Source organism: Pteronotus mesoamericanus, unplaced genomic scaffold (genome assembly GCF_021234165.1).
Source record: "Pteronotus mesoamericanus isolate MK-2021 breed Mesoamerican mustached bat unplaced genomic scaffold, CSHL_Meso_final contig_40, whole genome shotgun sequence".
Classification (NCBI taxonomy): Eukaryota; Metazoa; Chordata; class Mammalia; order Chiroptera; family Mormoopidae; genus Pteronotus; species Pteronotus mesoamericanus.
This window is the reverse complement of record NW_026555150.1, coordinates 4011766-4033528: the sequence shown is the minus strand read 5'-3', so window position 1 is coordinate 4033528 and position 21763 is coordinate 4011766. Positions and strand designations below refer to the sequence as shown.

Genomic DNA, 21763 nt, shown 5'->3' with positions numbered 1-21763 from the left:
CTCTGAATCACACCTTTCACTTTCCCATCGTTCCATTTTTGCCTGCACTGTTCCCTGTGCCCGGAATACCCATTTCTCTCCTAGTATCCAAATCCTGCTCATGTTTCAAGGCACAGTGCAAGTCTAGCCTCCATAATTACAATATACAAAGTGACTTCAAGACTTGCAAATATCTTGATGGAGGTATTTCCTCATCAATGATATCAAACGATTTCATTGGTCTTGCCTGATGGTAGAAATTTCTGAGTCTGAGAAGAGATGTGTCCAAGTAAAGTGGGTAGAAAAGAGAATTACAACAGCTATAATATATCATTAGGTTGCAAATCTAAAGCCTAGCCTGTGATTAAGAGCACGGGGTGTTTTGACTGAGCTCCAGAACGCAGTTTGTATACTGAGCAAGGGCCATTTTAATGAATTCATTTCAGGACCATCCCAACATTTATAAGAAGGGCTGAGTCATTCATTCCCCAGTTAGCCTTGCCCCTTGGTTGTCCACCATACCTTCTCTTCTTTTCCTTTTTCTTTGCTCTGTTATCCTTTTTGGAATTCACTTAACCTAACTTATGAGGAATAGAGGTAAGAATTCAGTTCCCAGTTTTCCTTGACCCGTATGTCCAGTCGTTTTCCAGCTTTCTTTCCTTCTCTCCCGTCATCCCCCTTACGCTCATTTTTCTCTCCCCTTTTCTCCAGATCCCAATCAGCTCTCTATCCTCTGAACCCCTGGAGTGTTTACAATTTGGTTCACACAGCCTAATGCTGGAATACTGTCTCCTCTAATGATTCCTCCTCTCTCCCCAGCCAGATCATATTCCACTCACAGGCACAGATCCTGTCTTTTAATGCCACATATAATTTCCAGACTTCCCAATACAGACAAGATTGTTTGCAGCTTGAAAAGTTTAACAAAACAGTGGAACTCAGTGAACATGGTTCTTTTCCTATCGGAAGACTGGGAACATGGTGTGAGTCTGATAGAGCAGCTAAAACCAGTGGGAGTGTTATAAGCAGTGCCTTGGTGGGTACTGTTTGATCTTGGTGGGAACAAAAGAGGCAGCATTCTCAGCAAGTATTGTATCATCAGTCATCCAGGTATTTCATTTTCCAGTGATGAGAATCACAACTAGATTTGATTATCTTTGGTTGCATAGCATGTGTACCAAGACATAACTTTTTTTAATAGATTTTTTTTTTTCAGAGCAGTTTTAGGTTCACAGAAAAATGTAGCAGAATCTTCCTACACTGAAGCCAGTGTAGATATATGTCATTATGCATTTGTTTAAACCCATAGAATGTACCACACCCACAGTGAATTCTAAGGTAAAATATGGACTTTGGAAGATAATGATGTGTCAATGTAGGTTCATCTGTTGTAAAAAATGTGCCATTCTGTTGTAGGATGTTGATGGGTATTATGGATGTGTAGAGACAGGGGATTTATGGGATATTTCTGCACCAAGATGTAACTTCTTTAAAAGATTTTATTTATTTATTTTTAGAGAGGGGGGAAGGGAGGGAGAGAGGGAGAGAAACATCAATGTGCAAGAGATACATCGATCAGTTGCCTCTCTCATGCCCCCAGCTGGGCACCTGGCTTGCAACCCAGGCATGTGCCCTGACTGGGAATCAAACCGGTGACTCTGGTTCGTAGGCCGGCCCTCAATCCACTGAGCCACACCAGCCAGGACCCAAGATGTAACTTTTAACGGCAGTGCTACACTGGTTAGAACTTCTCTGCTTACAGCCTCATCACTGACGATACATTCTTCCTGATTGTCCTCTAGTAAGCATGATAAATTGGCACTCAGGGAATAAATCCAGTTCAAGGATATAATTCATTTGGCCTATACTATACCTTTATTTAAAAAAAAGATGGAATGCATTTAGATGGGGCATGATCTCTTTGATTAACCTTAGTTTCCCCTAGAATCTATATAGTCTAATGCATGAATCTATATAGTCTAACTAACAAGTTTATGTCACCTGCCTAACCCCTGGTGACATAAGAATTTGCAACCCATATTTCTGGGGCCTCCTTTTTATGTGGCAGATCATATGATAGTAGTTAAGTCACAAAAATCCTTGTCGCATAGAAACTGAGTGCTTTCACAAAGCTCATCAGCTTTGTGGGGATGAAGCCACAGAATATTTTTGAAGAATAAGTCTGAAAAGGTCCAAGAGATCTACAGGTATATAAAAATTCTTAACAATATTTTGGAAGGGATCACGGATAACTTTGACACTCTAACAAATGTAGTAGACTATCTCCTCATGAGAGTACCCATACACAAAACATCCTGCAGATAATTTCGTGGAGTTTCTGAAACCCTTTTGTACACCGCTCCTGTGGTAAAGTGACTGATAGCCCCATTTAGGCTACATGGGATAGTAATTAAGAGAATGGACATTGAACTCATAAAAACATGATCTAAATCAAGCATTTTCTAGGTAGGTAACATGGAGTTAGTCTTTTGACCTCTGAACCTTTATTTCCTTGTCTAAAAAATGACATTAATAATACCTACTCTACAAGGCTACTGCGATGATTAAATGAGAAAGTGTATGTAAAGAATGTAGCACAGTGCCCAGACCAGTGTAATTCAGTTGGTTTGTAGACCAAAAAGTCATGGGTTCGATTTCCAGTCAGGGCACATGCCTAGGTTATGGGTTTGGTCCCTATTCGGGGTGCATATGAGAGGCAACCAATCGATGTTTCTCTCTCACGTTCATGTTTCTATCCCTCTCTTTCTCCTTCCCTTACCCCTTCTCTCTAAATTCAATAAGCATTCCTTGGGTGAGGACTTAAAAAAAAAGAATCTAGCACAGTGTCTCAAATATCATAGTATTCTCAGCAAATGAAAATAGTTATTATTTAGCGATATTAGTCATCCTTCATAGGTGTTCAGTGGCGCTTACCTGGACTTCACACAAGGCTCATCAGGAATTCAACATGATTCTTCACATTCCTGCTTACATGTAACTTAGTTTGAGAGATCACTTGTGACCTTTATCTCCCAACCCATCCCCCAAGTCTACCCCGTGACACCCTGGACTTGCCCCAAAGTACTGTTTATCTCAAAGCATTGTAACTGCCTGGTTGTTTGTCCATCTCCCCTGCCTGGTTATGAGCTCCTCAAGGGCAGTGCCATATCTGTTTTATACTCTGCTCTACTTTCAGTGCCTAGCATGTAATAAGTGCAAAATAAATCCGGAATAAATTAATAAGTAAGGAGGGAAAGTTAAAGTCTTGAGACATCAGAAGGAGCTGAAGAGAAGGCAAATGCTAAAAAATGGCTATATCTGTCCCTCTCTCAATCAGAATTCTTGGTTAACTAGCCCACAAATCTATTATTCTTTATGATGCCTGGGAAGCCCTTTAAAAAACTTCTGAATCATGAAAGAAAGAACATTCCAGCCAATAGAATATTTGAATGCTTGATCATTTTAATTTGTATTTAAAGTCTTTGGAAATTGATCTTTAGTGTTTAGAATATATACGTCTTTATTAAACAATATCTAATTAAATAACTCACACCATTCACTAGTCATGCAATGTTACAGTGAGTTTATTGGAGTCTCTTAATAAAGAAATCCTGTTCTCATTGTTAACCGCACAGTGAAATCGTCTCAGCTGGTCATTAAGCTCTGCCTCCTTCCAAACCTAGTGACACACAGATATTTGTAATCCCTCCAAGTTTTACAAGCTCCATTTAGTGGCTGCCTAGCAAGAGAACTTAACAGGCTTATTGTGCAGAAGTAACTTGGCCCTTTCTGATCCCAGTGGGTAATTAAGTAGACACTCGTCAGATCGGTTGGAGAATGGACTTTTCTGCCTGGTGGAGAATTCCCATATAGATCACACATATGATACCAGTCTTCAGAGACGTGAAATGCACATAAACAAAGCAAAATATTTTAATCTCTCTTGGATTTAATGGGCACTTTATGATCAATGGCTAGTATCAGTTACACAATTCAGTGTTCTCAACATTGGAGACGAGCTGATGCCATATTGTGCTCAGGACATTCCCTGAAAGTTTATTTTAATCATTTATCTCTGTCTCATAACATTAAAGAGCAGATTGTGTTTTCAAAAAAAGAAAAGAAAGAAAGAAAAAAGAAAGAAAAGAAAAACAGTATTTCAGTTTTCTGGTTGCTAGGGCCATAGATGGAGAGAATTTTATGACTACTTTCTAAGGCTTATATTCTGAAAGAAGGTTCATTTTTAATACAGAAATAATAAAAATGTAGGTGGCCTCAACAGCTATAATTTTTATAAATTACAGAGATGCCTTCTGCCAACATTTGAAATTGGCATTCTGCACAGCCAAAACCCCTGATCTTCGCTGTTATCTAATTTGGGATTTTAGCTACTATTTCCAGGCTATTAACCTTCACATCTGGACTCCCAGTGACCCCACATCAGGATGCCACTGCTGCTTCAGTATTGATCAGTGACGTCCTCTCCCCCAACAGGTGATAAATTTATTAGTAACCATCCAGGCTGCCCCAGCTTCAGGCAATGGTCTCCCTAAGAATTATAGTATTTACTCACTGGAGGATAATAAGACAAGGGAAGAAGTCAAATAATGTTGCCTGTAATTTGCAGCTGTTTCATACAGACTTATGCTTCACACAGAAAAGAGCCTGCAGTTCAGATATTATATAACATCCTCTATTTTGCATAAGACACTGTGAATAATTTTTTTTACAAGATGCACTTTATTTATGAGCAGGTCCCTCCATAGAAAGAGCTTGTTAGGGCTTAATGCTGATGAATGGAGACAGCAACATTCACACTTCCAGGTTATGGTCTGTCAGTACTTTCATTATATGCACTAATTTACAAGGATTTATTTATTTTCTCACAAATGTAAAAATGTGCTCCAAGCTAAACATGCTGTCTGGGCGTCTCAGCCCAATGTTTTCCTTGATGGAGGTGGTGGTGTGGGGACTCAAGCTGTCGTGTGTCATTCTTCCCGCCTCCACCCCCACCCACCCTGCATCACTGCCTAAACTTATGGTAATATCCAAGATCTATATATTTTTTTTCTTGCTCAATAAAAAAAGGATACCAGTAAAAATATTAAACCTTGGAAGTGGTTCCCTCAATGCCGTTTCATTCCTTCCTTATCAAAAGTGCTAATGAAAATGCTGTCAGTAAGCACATCAATAGACGTGGCCAATGGAACAAATTATGGCCACAACGTTGGGCACAAAATTTTGGAAATCTGGGTACTACAGTATCCCCTCCCAAATAAAAGTCAATTGAATCCACAGATCGTGCTAGCCCCAGATGGCTTGATGTGATCTGAAATCACTCACATCCCTATCTCTGAAGAATAAAGCTTAAAATATACTGGGCATGTACCACCTCCTCCTACTCAGTCCAACAGACAGTAATAGATCATACTGCATCATCAACGTCCCTGTGCTATACCAATACTCCTCATGGGAGGAAAACCACCCCTCTCAAGTAATGGCAAAAATAATTCTTTTTCCTGCCTGGGATCTTAAATTTGGTTGTTAACCTCGGTGAAAATTAAATACCCCTTCATCTTCACCAGTGAAGAGTTTGTAAAATTAGTTGTTTGGGGAGTGTGTTGCTTAGTTGGTTGGTTCGTGAAGGAAAATGAGAGGAAATGAAAATATATACAAAGAAAATATGCCCAGTGCTTTAATAAGCACCTGTCACACGGTCCCTCAAAGCCCTTTTTCCTATTTCTTTGTCAACTCCAAATGTAAGTGTAAGCCAATCAAATTTAATTAAAGAGTCTCAAGAAAAAAGGAGTATTTTAGAATTTGGACGATGATAAAAGAAATTGCTATACAAATATATGAAAGGAGAGAGTACCCTACAAACTGTCAGCCAAATAAGCCCTGAAGGCCAATAGTGAGTATGTAATAAGCCTCATCTGTGGAATGCAGCTGCCACAAACGGAGGAAGCAGTTCACCGTGTTTAGAAGTTCACAAAAATGAAAAGTGGGGAAACCATGTAAACACTGGGATTATCATCTCTGGATCAATACAAACTTCACCCTGATGGGGATGATGAGTGTTTGGTGAACAAGGAACAGAGTTATCCTCCCTGGTGTCAGCATAAATATGGGAGACATCCCCACTTACACTAGTTTCTGTAGGAATCCACTTCTCTGTACCTTTTATGAACCTGCGTCAATTTTCAAGGGATCAGATTTCTTTAAGTGCGCTACCTCCTAGTGAGAGCAACACTTTGAGAACATTCTTAGTTTCACTTTCCATGTATTTGGGTTCTCTGTCCTTTGGCCCTCACGAAACTTGGCACAGTGACATCCAGTGTGTGTGTGGTAAAGAATTCATGATTTCACACACTTCAAGCGCATCTACTCTCAACCTTTCTCTCTCCAGACTTGAGTCTTGATCTTTCAACACAGCCTCTTATGACAGGAAAAATTTAAATTTCACACTCAGCAACATTTACAGAGGTCACAGAAGGTGACCTCAGATTATGGGCCTGCCACAAACCAGACCAGATTCTTGGCATTCAAGAAATTGATTTTACCGAAGCACAAACAAAAATAAAAAGCAGAGGCATGCCCTGGATTCATCCTCAGTACAAATTTTCTGGAGATAAAAGAAATATTCATGTGTTATTATCCTATGGCCTAATCCAATCTTAAAAGTCTTTTTACATACCTCCTGAAAGGTCCTTATGCCTCTAAGAATGAGAAAGGGACTTATTGGCACGGAATCCCCTTTGCTTGGACATGCTGGTCTCCTTGGAGAACTCACCAAAACATAGATGACTTTAGAGGCATTCTGGGAAAGTTCAAATGAATCTGTAACTTTTATAGATGTTAAAGATTAATACTTCATGAGGAACATCAGGATTAATCAAAGTGCACCATAAAGCCGAGTCTTAATATTAACTTCCTGCCAACGAATTAGCTCATCTAAAAGCAGTTTATTGAGTTTGGTTTATAAACTGTCTTTAGAAGAGTTCTCTCTTTGCCAGGAAAATTATCATGCATATGTGGATGTGCTAAAAGAGCATGCCTGTTATCACAGATGTTCCTAACGTTAACATACATTCTGAGTTTCACAAGGTCTGAATAAAGGAGAGGTGGGAAAAGACAAAAATCATAGACTAGTTTTAAAGTAATGCCATGTGGTTATTTCAAGAGCACTGTCAAAAGCACCAAGGGAAACAGGAGTTGAACCGTATGTTCTTTATATGTGTCTGGCACTTTTTAAATGTATCATTTTATATGATACTTGTAACAACCTAGGCTTTGGTAACCAACTCATCCCAGTTTGTCTAGTCCTGTCCGGTTTTAAAACTGAATGCTGCCTCTGTCCCAGGCAAGCTAGGACAGTCAGTCACCTTCCCTAGGTAAAGCAATCAAAGATTTTCTAAAACCAGTTCCCAGTGTAGAGGGGACGGGCGTGAGTGGGTTTCCCCCACATCACCCACAAGCAATTCTTGGACACCAGCGGGGTGTCCTACAGTTACACTCCATTCTGACACTATCTACCTGCAAATAGTGTCAGATCCCACAGGTTAAGGGCTCAGTCCCACAAGACTCCCCTTCACCCCCCACTTCAGATACCAATAGCAAATCCAGGTCGTCACCTGTGCTTCTCACCATCTGGGCTTTACATCGCAGATTCCAACAATGCCCAGCTTGGGTTCTATTAATTTGCTAGAGCAACTCACAAAATGTACAGAAACATTTTACTTACTACATCATCAGCTTATTATGAAAAGAATTTAACTCCAGAACAGCCAGGTGGAAGAGATACGTAGGGCAAGATACGGGGAAAGGGCACGAGCTTCCACACCCTCACAGAGTGAGCCACTGTCCCCAACTTGCCACACGTTCACACAACCCAGACACTCTCTGAACCATGTCCTGTTGTGTTTCTATGGAGGTCATTGCATAGACACAATTGATTAAATCATTGGCCATTTGTAACTGAACTCTATCTCCAACCCTCTAATTACATGATTGGCTCCACTGCAAACCAACCCATATTTAGATGAGGTTCAAAGCTAGCTCATTACCATAACAAAAGATACCTTTCTTTGTCACCACTCAGGCAATTGCAAGGGTTTTGGGTGGTGCTCTTTCTTAGAAATGGGGTCAAAGACCACATATATATTTTTTAATAACAAATCACAATATCACAGGCAGATAATCTTTTCCGTATTTTACCAAATTTGGTGAGAGAAATTTCTCCATCCAAGTCACACATCAGTTATATGTGGTATATTCAGTATTAGAACCCTAGCCTTCTAACTGCTATTTTTATTTTATTTTCCAAGAAACCAGGCTGTAGTTAGCACAGTGAGTAAAAACTACGATGAAAATTTTATTGGCTTTTATTTTTCCTAGAAGCTTAAGCATTCCCTTTGTGACACTATAATTTTTCTCTCCAACTCCCCCCCACCCTTAACAGATACTACAGAGATCAAACCCAGTCCAGTTTATCAGGATTATTACAAACTCCTTGTTAACTGAGTGTGAATTGATAAAAATAATTTTAATGCTTTCCAAGTCAGTTATTTCTAGTTCAACTATGAAAATAAGTAGCCTATGCATCTGCACCCTAAAAGAAATGTAATACATACTGCCTCCCTTGCCTTTTCGCATTCATCTTAAAGCGATACTTTTATTTTTTCTTTGTTGGGGTAAACAAGTGTCAAGAGGATGGAAATGTAAAACTGGACAACACAAAATTATTAGACCTGGTTTTATCTCCACATGTTACATTTTGTCATTTCTTCCCAATACACAAAGAAGAAAATGTGTGCCCAAACAGACCTCTCCTATTACTGTCTTATCTGTGCTGAGCAAAATTGAATCCATATGTCTTTAAAATGATTTTCCATTTCTATGGCTTTTTTCAAATTCCTGATCTTGGTGAAAATGTGGCCTCCTAGCCTTCTAATGCTCATTTGCTCCTTCCCAACAGGCATCACAGTTGATAGGCATGGATTCATTTACTTTGTGGATGGGACTATGATTCGGAGGATTGATGAGAATGCTGTGATCACCACTGTAATCGGCTCGAACGGTCTGACTTCCACGCAGCCACTGAGCTGTGACTCAGGAATGGACATCACTCAGGTAGGCGCCACTGGTTCTCAAGCGTTACCCACATTTGGCATCATGGAAATAAAGAACCATTTTCTCATACAGAAATTAGGTAGAGAGGAAGCCTGGGGAATCTGTTATAACATTGGATAGCAGAAGTTTCTATGCCAGTTACTTTTTTTCCTTGTCAGGAAACCTCGGTTGGGAGAAAATGGCAAGCTTGGACGAAAGTAATGCTACACCGAATGTTGGCGTAAGAAGTAAAGTCTCAAATTGGAATCAGTGAGAGGGCAAGGCCAATCTCATTTATTAAATATATTCTGAGATATATAATTTCTTTATTTTTAAATAATAAGGTACCTCACATTTGGGAAAGTGCTGACTACTGAAGTCTTTAGAAATCTTTTTAAATGAATATATGAGCATGACTTGTTATTTATGTGTCCGTAAATAGCTCTTTCTAGGGCATTTGAAAGTCTTCTTAAGTAAAAGCAACATTCCCTTCGAGATCTATTTTATGTGCACTTAGGAAAGCTTTATGCCACTGAGAATAAAAGGGAAAATTCAGTGTAGCTCTCATGTGAGTCCAAAATTCTGATTTTACCACAATTCTACAAAATGAGGATTAGATATGTGAAGAAATTAGAGAGCATACAACTGGGTCCCAGCACCCTGTGGATGACTTTCTTAGCCTTCAGACACAAAAGATTGGTATTTAAAATGAGGGAAGTAGACTAGACGTTCCCAGAGGACCTTTTAAGCTCTAGTATCCCATGAACCTGCGACTCTGATGAAGTTGATTATTAGACAATCTTTTCAAATGAATTAGAATGGAAATTGAGAGCTTTCGGATTGATTAGTGTATCAGAGAGGATGGCTTTGACAGCAAATAAAAAACACCTATCTAAAAGTGGTTTAAACAATAAGGTTTCATCATCACACATAGTGAGGTGACCAGAGGTGGGCAAAGATGCCAGCAGATTTTCTTCTTGTGTCACAATGGCCAGAATCTAGTCACATTTCCATGCCATCACCAGTCACTGGCAAAGCAGAAATGAGATCTCCAAAATGGATGCAAACCTTCTGGAACTGGGTCACCATCCCTGAACATATTGCTATTAATACCTAATTCTTGAACCCAAGTAGGGGTTCTGTTAACAAGGAATGAAGGATCACTCTTGGGTAGGCAGCCAGCAATATCCTCCACAGTTAGGATATTCCCATTGCTTCATTATTCACGCCACCTGAAACCTAGCATGACAAGGGAAAGAAAGTAAACGCGTCACCCAGACCCCTTGCTTTAATCGTTAGCTCTAATAGCCCCGCCCATCTCCATCTCCCGTGTACACACATCTCTGTAAAACACTAGAAATGTGCCTATTTGGGGGTTTCTTCTCTATGTGCCCCCACCATCTCCCAGAAACTGAGAAAATAGTCAAATAACATAGAGTCAACTCTAAAATTAAAGTGGGACTTGAATGAACAATTCTTAAGAGGGATGTGAGTGGATCAGGCTATCAAGCCTTAGAGCAGTCTAACTTTCTCTGATGCAAAATCCTACAGACAGAAGGCAAGGAAAAGGAGCATTATTTATGGCAGTAAGGAAGGGTGTGAATGTGTTTACATGGAGGAGGGGGACAAGGGAGAAGATGCACATATATGATTCACTTGTGGGATATTTTTAGCTTAAAATAGCACACTTAGAATTGCAATCAATCAACTCCAAACAAGTTATCTGTTTCTGTGTGGGAAAGTTATGCTGAAAAGAGAATTCTTCCTCTAAATTCTTCATCTAAAAATCGCCACGAGGAGGTTCTTTTTCACATGATATTTTGTGAGCCATAACTGCCACCCTGAAAGTGACCTCATCGCTTTCAGCTGGGGATGTATAGTGCAGCCCACTGAGCAGGGGCCCTGGCAACCAGGAGAAAGAATCATACTTTTCCCATGACATTTCATTCCAAGCCTCAGTTTTCCTGATGCTCCCATCCCTTTTCCTTACACAAAAGATTTAGAAAAACAATAATGTGGGGGGATGTCGGCAGGGGAGAAAAGCTTCATGTCCAAACTATTTGGCAGCTCTCTCTGCTGCTGTCCATAATTTCCTATCGTGCCCTTAAAGCCTCCTAAGAAGGAACGAGAATTTTTTCTCTGGGGCTGGCAGAGAACAATGAGTCCATACTGATCTCCACGTTGGTGCTCTGATGATAACCTTTCATCTTTATTAGGGGCCCGCTTCCACAGCTCCATTCCCTCAGTCTGGCATTGCATCACCTCTGCTTATCCAAATCCCGCTCCCCTCCCTCCTCACACCGCATCTCTTCCTTGGGAACCTTCCGTGATGGCTCTAGTTCTCACTGTTGTCTCGTTCTCTTACTGAAAGTTTCTATCACCACATTTAATATGTATTCTGTTCTCTGTCACCCAAGTGTGTATCCAGCTCATCTCCCGAGGTAGCCTGCATGTTCTTTGGATATGCATATAAGCACTCAGCAGGTACAGTTAACATATATACTGATACCAAAATGACACTATGGTGCAAAGACTACAGAGAAGCAGTGAGAGGTGAAGCTAGAGAGCTAAGTGGGGAGTCTACAGTAAAGTATGATAGAGATTCAGTTTTATTCAGTGGACAATAGGAAACCAATAGCAGCATTAATCAGGGAAATGCATTTGTAAAATAATATTAAGCATGGAAATGCATTTTTCAAAGATCATTCTAGCTGTAGTAGAGAGAACCAAGTGGAAGAAAACAATGGTTAGAAGCAGGGGGATCACTTAAGAGGCAGATGAAGTAATATAGGTGTGATAGGGACAAAACATATCAATATATAAATGATTAGTACCTTTTCAAGAGACTTCCCTGCAAATTAAACTGCTTCACAATGTTTGGGGGGTTTTGGGGGGGAGGGGGTATGGCTATTCAAATGATATTTCTTTAGGATACAGTTCTGTGATGACACTGACAATGAAGCCTCTCAGCTTTGTATGCGTTACTTGGGCCAGCAATGACAATGGCCACACATAAAGCATCAGCAGCGTGGACTGAAAAGGCTAGAAGGACTGGTGAGATATTGGAGCTAAAATCAAAGAACCTGTTGACTGACATGATTTCAGGATACAGACATTATGTATCTGCTGGTATCATTCCCTGAAAGGAAGGATATGAGAGGAGGAGCAGCAGGTTTGGAGAAGGGTTGGATACTGGAGTCAGTTTGGGGCATGTTGAGTTGGAAGTGCCCGCATGCTTCCAGGTAAATATTGATATATCTGGGAGGCAATTCGATACAGGTCTGTAAAACTCAACGACTAAAATGGAGATAAGATTTGGGATTATTTGTTTATGCCTGACAATGGCAAATAAAGGAGTGAAGGAGATTTTCCAGGGACGCTACATAGCATAAAAAAAGAGGAAGTTTAAGGCCAAATTCCTAGAGGTGTTGAACATACCATCCAGTGTACAGATGATGTGTTGAGGAATTGTGCACCTGAAATCTGTATCATTTTGTTAACCAGTGTCTCCTCCCCTAACAAATTCAATTAGAAAATAAGACCAAACTCCTAGGAATATCAGGATTCGAGAGAAGGCTGGGGAATGGGAGTCCGCAGAGGAGACTGGGAGGATGAGACATGGCAGGTAGGAGGGAAACCAGGAATGTGCGTGGTCCAAAAAGCCAAGGGAGGCAATCTTTGAAAAGGAAGGGAATGGTTAATATGAAACGCTGCTTAGAGGTCACATAAAATAACATGTTTTTTTAAGGAGGCATTTAGTTTGACAGCGTTCGTGACTCTGATAAGGGTGCCTTCGGTAGAGTGCTAATTAATCGGAGTCAGACTGCAGTGGTAGAGTAGGAGGTGAGGAAAGGGAGAAAGGGAAAATAGATCACTCTTTTGAGATATTTGGCTGGGAAGGGGAGGTTTGGGCGTTGAAGTAAATCAGTACCCATGTGTGGCACAGGTGGACATAAGTCGGAGAACACTGAATGAAATCAGATGGCTGCGTGGATGGAGTGCCGGAAGCCAGAGTGTGGCGCCCCTTCGCAGATACTCAGCCTGTAGGACGAGAATTTCCCCTGTCTGTGTAGACAAGTGTGGCAGATTGGGAACCCATGTCTCCCATGACTGTACTTAAGAACATGGGCTGTCATCAGCTAGAGGAAGAAAGCTGAGTAGGGAACTTCAAAACACCTTCCAGAAACAAAGCCTGCGTTGTTTATAGAGGTACTTACCCTGATCCAGCTGAGCTTACAGTGTGCTCAGTTTCATATATCAGTAAATCAAAAATATTGATGGGTGAGGATGGAGACAGATGTCTAAATGAGCACTCACAGATTCTGCTGACAGGAACAGACAGGAGAGGAAAGGGAGGCCTCTGCTACAGCATGAAGCTTTTAATCAGACCTTATGAAGAGCTTACTGATTCTAAGGCTGTGTGGCAGCATCATACATTATCACAAGATCTTATGGAGTCCCCACCTTTTGAAACTTTGAAAGCAAACGCTGGTTGGCAGTAATCTATGAATGCTTGAAATACATGCCTCTCTGGAGTCAGGGTCATGGATCAGCTGTTTTCTCAAGGTCCCTTCCAACTCCATGAAGGTTTCTCTACAGAAATATAATGCAGTTCCTAAACGTCTTTGTTACTTTCCCTGCATTTCAAAACCAAAGGTCCCCAACAAGGGAAGCTGGGAAGTGATGCAGACAACATTCCTCTTTCTCTTGCTTGCTTTTATGTTCTGCACTTTTCCAAGGCAAATCTGAGCCCCGGAAGAATCAGTCCTCAGTCATCTGCCCAATCTTCAGCATACCTTGATGTTCTCACTACAGTAATTCTTATAGTCACTGCTGCCACTTACTGAGAACTTACTATGTGCCAGGGACTATGCTAAGCATCTTACTCACATTTTATCTGCACAGCCCAACCACCCTTGAGAAGTATAATTACCCCACCTACAGAGAAGAAAGCTGGTAGTCAAAAAGGTTATGTATTGTACTACGACCACAGAGTTATTCAGTGATACAGCCAAGATTCTAGCACAAGCTTTCTGACCCCAATGTGCATTTTTCCAACTTCTATATTTTCGACACCGATTGGAGATGACCAAATATCATTCTATTTAGTAGGTGACAAATGGAATGTGGTTTGGTTGAGGAATATGCTGCTTATGCACAGAATGTGTTTTCAGTGGCACTTAGGAAATAGTTTAATAAAATCTAATCATCTCAAGAAATGAAATTTGCTTTGACAATAAAATCAGCCATTTGTTCAAAATCAATATCTTTTTTTTGATTTACTGAAATGTGAAACTGAACTCTGGGTATAAACTCTGAAGCATAACTTCCCTTTGTAAGCACTGCTATAAACAACCAGGCCTTTCACTTCAGGAGATGAGTTGATTATGAAGAGATTGGGCTCTTTATTTCCATTGCTGCTTTTGAATCATCCTGCTCTGGTAACTCACTTCCATCTCGTGCCTGACTAGAATGGAATTGGGAGTTAAACCAACTCTCCTGGTGTGATAGCAGATTTGAGAGTTGATTTACTCTTTGCAGCCAACCTGATGTGCTCTCCCAAATCAGCCCAATAGCAGATACATAAGCAGCAGGGACCTTCTTTATGACAGATAATCCTGTTGACCCATTGTTTCGAAGGTACACGCTCTGAGGTGTTTGCCGAGCAGGGGTGTCTGGCCCGCAGGCCACATGCGGCCCAGGATGGTTATGAATGGGGCCCAACACAAAATTGTCAATTTACTTAAAACCTTTTTGTTCATCAGTTTTTGTTAGTGTTTGCATATTTAATGTGTGGCCCAAAACAACAATTCTTCTTCCAGTGTGGTCCAGAGACGCCAAAAGGTTAGACACCTTTGGATAGTATCTGATATATCACCAGTCCTCCATAAATGCTTATTGGATCATCCGTATACTCCCTAATGGTGCCCCAAACACCCATTTATCAGATGGACCTGACAGGTGGAGGGAGGTATCATTCATGTTATGAAAAGACAGTAACTGTTTTTTTAGAGGAGCAAACATTGGCCCCGTGCATTTAATCTATTGAGCTAGTTAGTCTACTGGAAATCCTCCTCCTCTACCCAATCATCTGATGCTGGACTTCCCTCAAGAATATTCTCCTCATGTAGTAATAGTCCAGCTTCTACCTCAAACACCTCATGTGACAGGGAGCTCACCACCTACCCCAAGCAGCTCATTCCATCTTCAAATATCTTTGACAAATGTAAAGCTCTTTTGGGATGCCTTTAACTTTTTCATCTTCTTTAACTTTCACCAACTAGTCTTACTGCAACTTTTCAGGCCTTGTATTATGAGTTTAACCTGTTTTCTATGAAATAAATGTATCAGTGAGCCAAGCATTATACTGGGTACTTTCATATACGTTATCTTATTTAATTCTGATGACAGTTCCTCAAGGTATTGTGTTCCCCTATTCATAATAAACATGAAAAACAAGGTTCAGAGAAGTTGAGTAACTGCATTAAGGTCACACAGTTGAAATTTGAACCTGGTCGACCTGATGCTGAAATCCACCTCTTTTTCCACCAGACTATTGTATCAAAGGGCGTCCTTCACCTGACAGCCTTTTCAATATATGTGAACAACTCTCTCAGGCGTCCTACGTCACATCCACAATTCTTTCAACTGTACCTCACTTGGAATGGTTTTGACTTTCTTCACCAATCTCCGTACTCTTCTCTGTACATGTTCCCATTTTATCTCTTAGAAACATGTTCCATCTATGTGTCTTTGAAAATGAGGCTTCCAGAAATGAATAAAATAATCCAGATGCACTCTGACTAACTCAGAGGTAGAATGGGGATTGTCACAACCCTCTTTCTGTATTCTCTGTCTCTGTTAATTTTGCCTGGTGGTTTAGAAAAGGATTTTGCCAAAGAACATTTACTTCAAACAAAGTAAGTCCCCACGTATAAAACTGATACAAACGGCAGGTTCCAACAAAAAGTGGCATCCCAGAACCTTCTCTATTCAGGCTTACTCCCACCCAGTGGTAGTTCACATAGCAACCCCCAAGGTACTTTTGCAAAATGCTAAGGAAATAAAGAGCACAGGTTAAGAAACCACAGCTAAAGTTGAACTGGATTTTTGAACACTTTTGATGTAATAACAGACAACTAAAAATTCGTATGTCCCTCATCCCCATCTCATCTTGTACTTGCACGCTTGGTTATTTGCATCATAGTGCAGGATCTTACATTACTCTGTATTCAATTCCATCTTATTAGTTTCAGCCCATATCTTTGTATTCTTCTACTATTATAAAATATCTTCACTATCCTTCCCAGCCTTGTGTCACTATATATTTGATGTGTGCCTTCTATGTCTTCATCCATGATAAAACTGATGGATAGACTCCGATGAAATTGTGGCACCACTAGACTAGTTATCTGTTACATTACAAACACATGAGTTTGAACTATCACCAATGTGTTGTGATTCATAGTGGGTCAGGAAATCAACATAATAGCCTATGACCAGATTTTTTTGAAAAAATGAAATAAAACAAAATTCATGTGTAGTAAGGGTAAGTAAGAACTGTTTCATGGAATTGTCATTTCAATTGTATATCCCCAATAATGATGTAAAATACATCTTACCAAAAATCACAGTCAAAACAAGTTTGAAAGCCCCTACCCTCACTGATATTTCCCCCAACTTATCCACAAAAGTATAATGAAAAACCTTACTAGGTTGGTAATTTTGTTTACAGGGAAATAAGAATCCCTTGACATAATTTGTTTCTAGTCATAGGATCAATAAGCACCATTTTCTCACCTAAACTAAAACATAACTGTTTAATAACAAGTTAGAGGAGCTTTTCCAAATCAACGTCAGGTTCCCTCCATGCAGTTTTTGGGGCACATCTTCTGATTTTTCTTGAAACAAGAACTATATTTAGCCATTTGTAATCTTCCAGCACATCTTCTACTGCTTACTATTTCGTAATAATCACCAAAATGTGTCCCAAAAACTCGTTTGCAAGTCATCTTGTAAGAGTTAATGATTCCTGTCCAGGAAGCTTGAATTCCCTTTAAGGAAGTTAGCTGCTCTTGGACTTTGGTAACTTTGAATCAATGTTCTTCATGGTCATTCTTCTTAAACAGAACTTCTCTTTTTCTTCCATCAGCATATACCACCTGCTCCAAGCAACAGACCTGTGCCTTCCCTGGTTGTCTTCCTCTTTCTACATAACTGAAAAGCTATTATCTATTGTCCTTAGAATTGTTTTTGCAAGCCTCAGATAAACTAACCACAACTGGATAGAAGAGGAAATAGAAAATCTACATGTCAATTCCACTTTACCAAGTGGATTCAGCATTTTCTGTTGTTTTGGAAAAAAAAAATCGGTATAATAACATCCAGGCATGAAAATTTATAGTAATTAGGGGAGAAGGAAAAGAAAGAAAAGAAACAGTAGTTTTAGAACAGAAAAGGCACCTTCTTTTTCCCCTTCTTAAAACTCTTGTCTAATGTCTCTCATTGTCTCTTCCTCTCTCCCCTGCCAACCATTTCATGTCTACAGAATGTCTTCCATCACCCTGAGTGATACGGATGATATTGAAACTCAAGTTCTTCAGGGGTTACTTGCCTTTCTTTGTGCACTTCCATCACTCTCCCATGTGCACAATGAAAGAGGACAGAATTAGATCTTTCAAATGAAGGCCATTATAAGTGAAATTCCCTGCAGGGACAGACTTCTGAATTTTGTGAGGCTCTGTAGGGAATCAAGAAAATCTGAATTATAATAAGTTTGCGTGAATAAAGGGATCTCTCAGGGGGGAAAAGAAAGTTTATTTTTAAAGTTCTTGCCACCAGAGATGAAAATCTTACCACCTCCACACCCAGCATACCCTCCCAATACTTCAGCGACTATGGAACCTGTCTCACTGTCAAAGCACAGAAAACGTCTGTGGCCACAATCCAGAGAATTCAGACAGAGGGATATGTGGTGGAAAGAAGGGGTAAGTTTCAGGTAAACATTAAGACAAGGAAGATGAAAGCAAATTATTTAAAATATCTCTCAACACTTCTATCGGGACCAGCAATACCAGTGGGCAGCAGGCACGGGTAGGTGGGTGTACAAGAAAGATGACAAAGGGATAAGAGAAGATTAGGGAGTGGAGAATAGCTCAAACAGCAAATTAATAAGGCCAACAGGTAAGTAGTTTGAAACCAAGAAAGTTATTTTGTAGCCCTTGGGCCAAGCATTTACTTTGTTCTATTTTGTCATGGTTAGTTTAACCAACTGAGTCAATCACTTCTATAATGACCACTAACTAATGGGTGAGATGGCATTAAAACTTATGCCAGGATAAATAAAGTCTGACATATATGGTATGTATACTAGAATATTATACAGCCTTAAAAAAGAAAGAAATCTTGTCACATCCTACAACATGAATTAACCTTAAGAATATTATGCAAAATGAAATAAGCCAGTCACAAAAAGATAAATATTATAGGATTCCCTTCATATGAATCATCTAAAATAGTCAAAAGCATAGAAACAAAGTAGAAAGGTGGCTACCATGAGGAAGAGAGAGAAGGAATTAGTGTTTAATGGGTATAGATTTTCAGTGTTACATGATAAAGAAACTCTAGAAATCTGATGCACAACACCATGAATATACTTAACACTACTTAATTGTACACTTAAAAATGGTTGATATGGTAAATTTAATGTTATGTAGTTTTTTCCAATAATAAGAAATTCATACCAACCAAATATCCAATGAATTTTTCCATTTTCTTTTTCTGTTCTTATGCTCGGACATCAATAGTGCAGATGTTTAACTGCTCAGTAATCAGTTGTTTCAGCAGTCCAAACAGAAACATCCTAAATCAGCAACGTTCTGCTCTACTCGTTTCAGCCACATGCACTCAGTCAATACACATCAGTCACAGCCAGTCTCTCCCATGGATCCAAAGGCTCATACCATAAGTGGAGAAATGGGAATGGGAGAAGTTCTGGTCTCTACAAGGTAAAGAGGGAGCACCGTTTACATCACCCGTGGTGTGAAGGTGCTGCTAACTTAGCCACTCTCTTCTCAGAGACTTCAGTATTTCAGTAACCTTAAATGTGAAAGTATTTAAATTAGAAAGTAATGACTATTGAATAAAAATGAGCACACTTTCTAAACAGACGTGCTTATCAGCTTGGAACAGTTATTCATTTCTTCAGGAGTACTGGAGTATATTTTACCAAACTTATCTGGACATATGCCTCATTACCCATTTCCCTTTGATCAAGATAGCATGTCTAATAGAAAGAACATAGACAATCCTGACTGTGATTCCAGATTCTGCCATTTATTAACAGTGCAACCCCAGGCAAGTTGCTTAGGGTCTCTGTGTCAGAGCTTCCTCAATAGTAAAAAGTGGGATAAAGACACAGATTGTCTCCTAAGGCTACTGTAATAGTTAAACAAGAAAATAAACATGAAATAACTTTGGTTTTTGAAAGGTCTTGCAACTGTAAATTGCTGGTGTTGATCCGAAGTGAAAAGAGAGGTCATATGGCATTACATGTAACCTTGGCTCTTAACGTGTTCATTTGCCACAGCAGTCAGGTGGGTGGCATAGGGTAAGAAGGTGGCACAAATCTTATCTATATAGCAATCAAAGTATGTTGTTGTAGAGCATAAAATGGCCGTTAATATTGTTCAGACTCTGATTTGACAGCAGCTCCAAGAACCATTCAAAAGTTTTCTTCAGGAGTCCCTAGTGGCTCTCTACAGTACTCACCTGTAAATGAGCGATCTGTTAACGTTTATAGCTAAAAATTACATAATAATGCTAAATAAGCACTACTTTTAGTTACCATTTCTGTATTTTAGACAAAGAACATCTATTTTTGCTCATTTATTCTGTTCTTTTCTGAAATATGGCAGTATAGAAAAAAATGTTAAATCATTTTTGTCTACTTCTTGACCCAGAAGAGGTTTCTCTGTAATTTCAGATTCAGCACTACAGTTAGAAAACAGACACTAGAATTTTAGAGCCAGTTCATTATTCCTCCTTATGAGGCTAATTTAATAAATGACCCAATTGTTGATTGAGTGTCCTCACTTTTGTTAAATATGAAAGCACTTGGAAAAGTATGAATTGCTTTACAAATATAAGAGGTGATGTAAGATGTTAATTATCATCTTCAGGAAATATTTTCTGTTGATTCATCACACACTTACTAAAGTAGGAGAACACAAGAACAAAATAAGTCCACAAGTTGGTTATTTTGATCATGTAGTATCTATGGTTGTCAGTCTCTAACTTAAATGCATTCCTGGATAATGTTATTTATTGCTTATTCAGTCCAAACCTACTCTACTCATGCTGTCAGATATAGAACTCCTTCTGGAACCGCAAAAGAGAGCCAAAGTTTTCTCTAACCCTTCTACAAAAGGTACAAGAGACAAAAGCAGGCCTTTAGGGTAGACTCTCCTTCCCAGTCATAGCAGTATAAAAAGGCAGTGAAGCATGGTGGTCAGGAATGCATACTACCTGGACCTGAGTCTCAGATCCACCACCTGTAGATGTGTCCCCCTGGGAAAAATTCTTTATCTGTAAATTGAATGATAATGCTACCTTCCTCTATGGGGAAGTTGTGAGGATTAATAAGATTATACATACACACACACATATATATATTCATATATATATTCACACATATATATAAAATTAGCAAAATGCCAGGCTCATAGAGCTCAATAAATTAGTAGTAGCAGCAGCAGCATTACCAGTATAGTCATGCTCCACTTAACGATGAGAATATGTTCTGAGAAATGTGCTGCTAAGTGATTTTGTCATTGTGTGAACACTGTAGAGTGCACTTACATGAACCTAGATGGGATAGCCTACAACACACCTAGTTTACATGGTATGACCCATTGCTCCTAGGCTGCAAATCTGTACAGCATGTTACTGTACCGAAGACTGTAGGCAATTGTAACACAATGATAAGTATCTGTGTATCTAATCATGTTTTAAGAAAAGACACAGTAAAAATATAGTATAAAATATTATAGAGAAAAAAAAGATTATAGAGACTTCTGGTCAAGTGAAGGTGTAGGTAGACACGCTTTGCCTCCTCACGCAACCATAGAAAGAAAGACACCCAGAACTGTCAGAAAATCAAGCTGTATGGAATTCTTGATAACCAAGGATTTAAAGAAGCCACAATCATCCAGTTGGGTAAGAGGAGTGGAGTTGTGGAGATGGGCAGAGAGGTGGTGTGGCAAGGAAAGGCAGCAGTGGCAGTGGCAATGGAATGGATGGGAGGGATACCTTGGAATGGAGCGATCCCAGCCCCAGGCCAGACCACACAACCCAGGGTTCCAGGACCGTGAAGATAGATCCCCATTACCTCTGGCTTTAAAAACCAGGGGGGTTGGGGCAGCAAAATAAACTGACAGATTTTCACTGCTTAAAGGGCCAGCGTGGTCTTAGAATGTACACAAACGCATCCACTCTGGGATTCACCACCAAGGCAGCAGCTGGTAGGGCGCCAGTCACACACAGGGAGGGAATGAAGTGACTAGAAATAGGGCAAGCACCAGGCAAACCACCAGAAGCCAGGCAGCAGCACTGCCCACTCTCTGAGCTGTGCCCACACAGCCACAAAGTGATAAAGCGGGTTTCCCTGCTCTCACAA

The 21763-nt window shown here is 39.9% G+C and overlaps 1 protein-coding gene across 1 annotated transcript in view; it reads left to right on the top strand.

Annotated features, from left to right (window-relative positions):
- TENM1 (teneurin transmembrane protein 1) overlaps positions 1 to 21763 on the top strand; it is a 368853-nt gene that overhangs the window by 291454 nt on the left and 55636 nt on the right. The window contains exon 18 of the mRNA XM_054576998.1: positions 8954 to 9108. Coding sequence (XP_054432973.1) covers positions 8954 to 9108 — 155 coding nt within the window. The remainder of the gene's footprint in view (positions 1 to 8953; positions 9109 to 21763) is intronic.